The sequence below is a fragment of the Dendropsophus ebraccatus genome, chromosome 9 (assembly GCF_027789765.1).
Source record: "Dendropsophus ebraccatus isolate aDenEbr1 chromosome 9, aDenEbr1.pat, whole genome shotgun sequence".
In the NCBI taxonomy this organism is placed as follows: domain Eukaryota; kingdom Metazoa; phylum Chordata; class Amphibia; order Anura; family Hylidae; genus Dendropsophus; species Dendropsophus ebraccatus.
In genome coordinates, this window is record NC_091462.1 from 6,588,843 (window position 1) to 6,594,842 (window position 6,000).

Genomic DNA, 6,000 nt, shown 5'->3' on the forward strand with positions numbered 1-6,000 from the left:
ACATATGCAGCAATTTTTTCTGGTTATATCCCTTAAAGGGGTTCTCCTGCACTACAAAAACATGGCTGCTCTTGTCTCTAGTTTGGGTGCAAGTTTTGTAACTCAATTCTATTAAAGTGAATGGAGCTTAATTACAAACAGCACCTGATCAGGAGACAAAAGTTGTACTGTCTTTACAAGAAAGCGGCCATGTTTTTGTAGCACTAGATAACCCCTTTTATTTAGTTCCTTACCGTAATAAAAATCATCTCCTTGTGCAGTGAAATGTGCTTGGGCGTATACACAGCAGCCAATCTGAACAAGCCGAGCTGCAGTGTAAAGCATGGAGGAGGAGGTATAGAGCTGCAGTGTAAAGCATGGAGGAGGAGGAGTAGAGCTGCAGTGTAAAGCATGGAGGAGGAGGTGCAGAGTTGCAGTGTAAAGCATGGAGGAGGAGGTATAGAGCTGCAGTGTAAAGCAGGGAGGAGGAGGTATAGAGCTGCAGTGTAAAGCATGGAGGAGGAGCAGAGCTGCAGTGTAAAGCATGGAGGAGGAGGTGCAGAGTTGCAGTGTAAAGCATGGAGGAGGAGGTGCAGAGCTGCAGTGTAAAGCATGGAGGGGGAGCAGAGCTGCAGTGTAAAGCATGGAGGGGGAGCAGAGCTGCAGTGTAAAGCATGGAGGGGGAGCAGAGCTGCAGTGTAAAGCATGGAGGAGGTGGCAGAGTTGCAGGGTAAAGCATGGAGGAGGTGGCAGAGTTGCAGAGTAAAGCATGGAGGAGGTGGCAGAGTTGCAGGGTAAAGCATAGAGGAGGTACAGAGCTGCAGTGTAAAGCATGGAGGAGGGGGCAGAGCTGCAGTGTAAAGCATGGAGAAGGAGCATAGCTGCAGTGTAAAGCATGGAGGAGGGGGCAGAGCTGCAGTGTAAAGCATGGAGGAGGAGCAGAGTTGCAGGGAAAAGCATGGAGGAGGAGCAGAGCTTCAGGGTTAAGCATGGAGGAGGGGGCAGAGCTGCAGGGTAAAGCATGGAGGAGGAGCAGAGCTTCAGGGTAAAGCATGGAGGAGGAGGCAGAGCTGCAGGGTAAAGCATGGAGGAGGAGCAGAGCTTCAGGGTAAAGCATGGAGGAGGGGGCAGAGCTGCAGGGTAAAGCATGGAGAAGGAGCATAGCTGCAGTGTAAAGCATGGAGGAGGGGGCAGAGCTGCAGTGTAAAGCATGGAGGAGGAGCAGAGTTGCAGGGTAAAGCATGGAGGAGGAGCAGAGCTTCAGGGTTAAGCATGGAGGAGGGGGCAGAGCTGCAGGGTAAAGCATGGAGGAGGAGCAGAGCTTCAGGGTAAAGCATGGAGGAGGGGGCAGAGCTGCAGGGTAAAGCATGGAGGAGGAGCAGAGCTGCAGGGTAAAGCATGGAGGAGGAGCAGAGCTGCAGGGTAAAGCATGGAGGAGGGGTGCACTATATTCTTTTATGGACGCCGCATTGTCCGCCAAACTCCATTGTCTTTTCTGCCTCTATAATAATCATAATATTTGGGGAAATATAATAAACAGAAAAGCTTTGTGTCAGAGATGTGACGGAGGATGATGTGATGGCGGATGATGATGTAACGGTGGACGATGATGATGTGACGGTGGATGATGATGTGATAACGGATGATGATGTAACTGTGGACGATGATGATGATGATGTAACGGTGGATGACGATGATGATGATGTGATAACGGATGATGATGATGTAACGGTGGATGATGATGATGATGTAACTGTGGATGATGTGCTTCCTCCTCCAGTGCTGGACACGGCGGGGCAGGAGGAGTTCAGCGCTATGCGGGAGCAGTACATGCGCACCGGTGATGGATTCCTCATCGTCTACTCCGTCACAGACAAGGCGAGCTTCGAACACGTCGATCGATTTCATCAACTCATCCTCAGGGTCAAAGACCGGTGAGAGCAGGGGCCACGGGGGCCTCACACTGGGGGGGCAGTGATATATACATCCTTATCACATATATTATCTGTATCCATAAGCTGCAGCTCTCACATTAAAGGAATAGCACTGCCCTTAGGGGGCGCGCCTGCTTAAAGGGGTAGTTCACCCCAAGAAGTTTTCTTTCAGATCAACTGGTCCCAGCAAGTGGCAGAGATTTGTAATTTACTTTTATAAAAAAAAATCTCCAGGCTTCCAGTACTTATCAGCTGCTGTATATCCTGCAGAAAGCGGTGTATTCTCTCCAATCTGACACAGTGCTCTCTGCTGCCACCTCTGTCCATGTCAGGAACTGTCCAGAGCAGCAGCAATTCACCATTGAAAACCTCTGCTGCTCTGGACAGTTCCTGACATGGACAGAGGTGGCAGCAGAGAGCACTGTGTCAGACTTGAGAGAATACGCCACTTCCTGCAGGACATGCAGCAGCTGATGAGTACTGGAGATTTTTTCAATAGAAGTAAATTACAAATCTCTGCCACTTGCTGGGAACAGTTGATTTGAAAGAAAAAAAAGTTTTTGTGACCTACCCTTTTAAAGGAATAGCACTGCCCCTAGGGGGCGCTCCAGCTTCAGGGAGAATACATAGATACATATACATAGATACATATACATATATATATACATAGACCCTGGACGTGATCTGTTTTTCCCGTTTTAGAGACTCCTTCCCGATGATTTTGGTCGCGAACAAAGTTGATCTGATGCACTTAAGAAAAATATCAAGTGAACAGGGGAAAGAGATGGCGGTAAAACACAACGTAAGTGCAGGGGCAGATGGGAAGGGACTCAATGCTCCTCGCGGTCTGGTGGACAGAAGGGAGGAGGGGGAGACAGCAGAAAGCAGAAGCTGAGAACTGGGGGAAGGAGACTGAATAGATAATAACAAGTATGGAAGGAATTGTTACTGTCATCATGGGTAGCAACATATCAAAAGTTATGTTTATATGGAATTCCCCTTTAAAGGAGAAGTCCGGTGAAAATTGTTATTAGAGTATTGTATTGCCCCCCAAAAGTTATACAAATCCCCAGTATACACTTATTACGGGAAATGCTTATAAAGTGCTTTTTTTCCCTGCACTTACTACTGCATCAAGGCTTCACTTCCTGGGTAACGTGGTGATGTCACTTCCTGGGTAACGTGGTGATGTCACTTCCTGGGTAACGTGGTGATGTCACTTCCTGGGTAACGTGGTGATGTCACTTTCTGGGTAACGTGGTGACGTCACTCCGACTCCCGGAGCTGTGTGGGCTGTGGCTGCTGGAGAGGATGATGGCAGAGGGACAATGAGGGACACTGAGCATCCCTCTGCCATCATCCTCTCCAGCAGCCACAGCCCGCACAGCTCTGGGAGTCAGGGCGTGACATCACCAGGTTATTCAGGAAGTGACATCGCCAGGTTATCCAGGAAGTGACATCACCAGGTTATCCAGGAAGTGACATCACCAGGTTATCCAGGAAGTGAAGCCTTGATGCAGTAGTAAGTGCAGGGAAAAAAGCCCTTTATAAGCATTTCCCATAATAAGTCTATATTGGGGATTTGTATAACTTTTGGGGGGCAACACAATACTTAAAGGAGAAGCCTGGCAATCATTTTTTTTAAGTCTTGTACTGTTACTGTTGTTTGACTACTTCAATAGTCTGTTGTTGGACTCTGCCTGTAGAAACAGACAGAACAGGACAAAACCGTAGGGTGTGGGGGTGCAGGATAAGGCGAGAGAGCCTGCACTTATAATCTGAAAGGTAAATCAAGGCTTTCCTCTCATATCAGCAGAAGCTTCAGTACTCAGTGTAACCCTGTCCTTGCTGCGCTGCTGTTATTTCTGTCACTTCTGGTCACATAGCACTTTGGTAAGCCAGTGCATCAGTAACCCCTTCTGCCCCCACACACCACAGCACAGTGCCATAGCAGAGAGGAGTGTGTGCTGTGCCAGGTCCAGGTGGTAGTGCAACCTGCGAATATCTGTGCACCATGGAAGGGGGTCTCAGGAGGGTCAGCACTATCCTCACCTGTTACCACTCTAAAGGGTTAATCTAAAATGACACATAAGCTTTAAAGGGATATTTCACCCCAAAAAAATATTTCAAATCAACTGGTGCTAGAAAGTACCAGAGATCTGTAATCTATTTCCATTAAAAAAAAAAATCTCCAGCCTTCCAGTACTTATCAGCTGCTGTATGTCCTGCAGGAAGTGGTGTATTCTCTCCAGTCTGACACAGTGCTCTCTGCTGCCACCTCTGTCCATGCCAGGAACTGTCCAGAGCAGCAGCAAATCCCCATAGAAAACCTCTCCTGCTCTGGACAGTTCCTGACATGGACAGAGGTGGCAGCAGAGAGCACTGTGTCTGGAGAGAATACAATACTGAGGCTCTGCAGCTGTTCCCCGTCACTGGGCATGCTGGTAGTTGTAGTTTCACAGTCTTATAACCTTATGACTATGTTCCTGACTAAGAAACTTCTCTTTGGATTTCAGATTCCCTACATAGAAACAAGCGCCAAGGATCCCCCCCAGAACGTGGACAAAGCCTTCCACGACCTCGTACGGGTGATCAGGTGAGACGGCCGTTGTATACACCGGACAGTGCCTGCTCCATGCAGTATACAGCCACACAGTAGCATCTCCTGTATAACATCTCTGCTTTGTTACATTGTGTCACCGCAGGCAGCAGGTTCCAGAGAAGAATCAGAAGCGGAAGAGGAACACCAAGTGGCGCGGTGACCGCGGGACGGGGATCCACAGGCCGTTCTGCGCCGTTTTGTGACATTGGGGCATTGACTGAACTGCTGAGCACGACCACTGCCTGTCCTGTACCCGGGGCTGCCTCCTCCGATACTTGACGCTGGGCCGGACCCGCCACGTCAGTGCAGGTTTACCACGTTCAGCCATACGGTGGGCATCGTTGCCAGGGCCCACCCACAAGATGGCGGAGATGACTGGCCCCTCCCCCTGTGGGCGGGCGGATGTATTTTTTCCTGTATAATGTGGTACTTTTTTCTATTCCGTTTTTGTGGCAGGAATGAAATGTTTCAGGTTTTGGAAGAAGGAAGAGATCGGACCCTCGGCTGGTCGGTGTTAACCACTTAGGAGCCAGGGAGCGCGGCTGCTCTTAAAGGGCCAGAACGCAGACACCTGGATTGATGTTGCACTTTTGTATTTGGTACTCCGCATCACTAACATGGAGGCCCCCACAACTCAGACTTCAGTATTACAGGGTGGGGGGGGGAACGACCCCCACACTGCGGATCCCCCTGCCGGTGCTACGATACAGGATTACTGGACTCTTCTCTTCAGAGGGTCCGGACCCCTGACCCATTAGTTTTGTATGTTTTTTTAGCTGTATCTTGCTTCCCGGTGCCCCCCTCTGGTGCTGCCCCTATCCCCTGCGAACCACAGGCCGGCGCCTCGAGGGTTAACCAGCCCATCTGAAATGAATAAGAGTTTGGGGAAGGAGAATACATTCCAGTTGGCGGGGACCCCAGACAATGTGTCAAACCCTGGACGGGGGCCAAGCAGGGGGCCGCAGCCATGAGAAAGGCCCTTTTCTTCCCCGACTATTTTGCTTTGTGTGACGACTTGTCAAGTAGCGTTTTAGTGAGACAAGAAACCCGTCGGGACTTACCAGACGGTGGGAAAAGCCGCCGCCGCTCTAATCCCACCCTGTTGTGGTTTTTTTGTTTTTTTTTTCCTTGTGAATGTATTAACTTATTTTTAGGGGAATAAAACAGTAGGAACGTCAGCTCCGGAGGAAGTGTCTGCTGCTTATTCCGTATTTAGTAGGAACGTCAGCTCAGGAAGTGTCTGCTGCTTATTCCGTATTTAGTAGGAACGTCAGCTCAGGAAGTGTCTGCTACTTATTCCGTATCCAGGAGGTCAAATGGGATCTTATATTTATAGGATGAATGTGCTGATCAATCCAGGAGGAATCCGGAGCGAGGGGAAGAATCTGCAACATTCGGCATCTCCAATACTGAGGACAACTCTATATACTGATATATACATGTCTATAGGGGGCAGTATTATAGTAGTTATATTCCTGTATATAG

At 49.2% G+C, this 6,000-nt stretch overlaps 1 protein-coding gene across 2 annotated transcripts in view; it reads left to right on the forward strand.

Annotated features, from left to right (window-relative positions):
* Positions 1 to 5,693, forward strand: part of MRAS (muscle RAS oncogene homolog) — a 46,379-nt gene extending 40,686 nt beyond the window's left edge. For both annotated transcript variants that reach the window (XM_069984809.1, XM_069984810.1), the window contains exons 3-6: positions 1,760 to 1,913; positions 2,616 to 2,715; positions 4,430 to 4,509; positions 4,619 to 5,693. In XM_069984809.1, the coding sequence (XP_069840910.1) occupies positions 1,760 to 1,913; positions 2,616 to 2,715; positions 4,430 to 4,509; positions 4,619 to 4,718 (434 nt within the window). In that variant the 3' untranslated portion in view covers positions 4,719 to 5,693. The remainder of the gene's footprint in view (positions 1 to 1,759; positions 1,914 to 2,615; positions 2,716 to 4,429; positions 4,510 to 4,618) is intronic.
* The last annotated feature ends 307 nt before the right edge of the window (positions 5,694 to 6,000 follow it).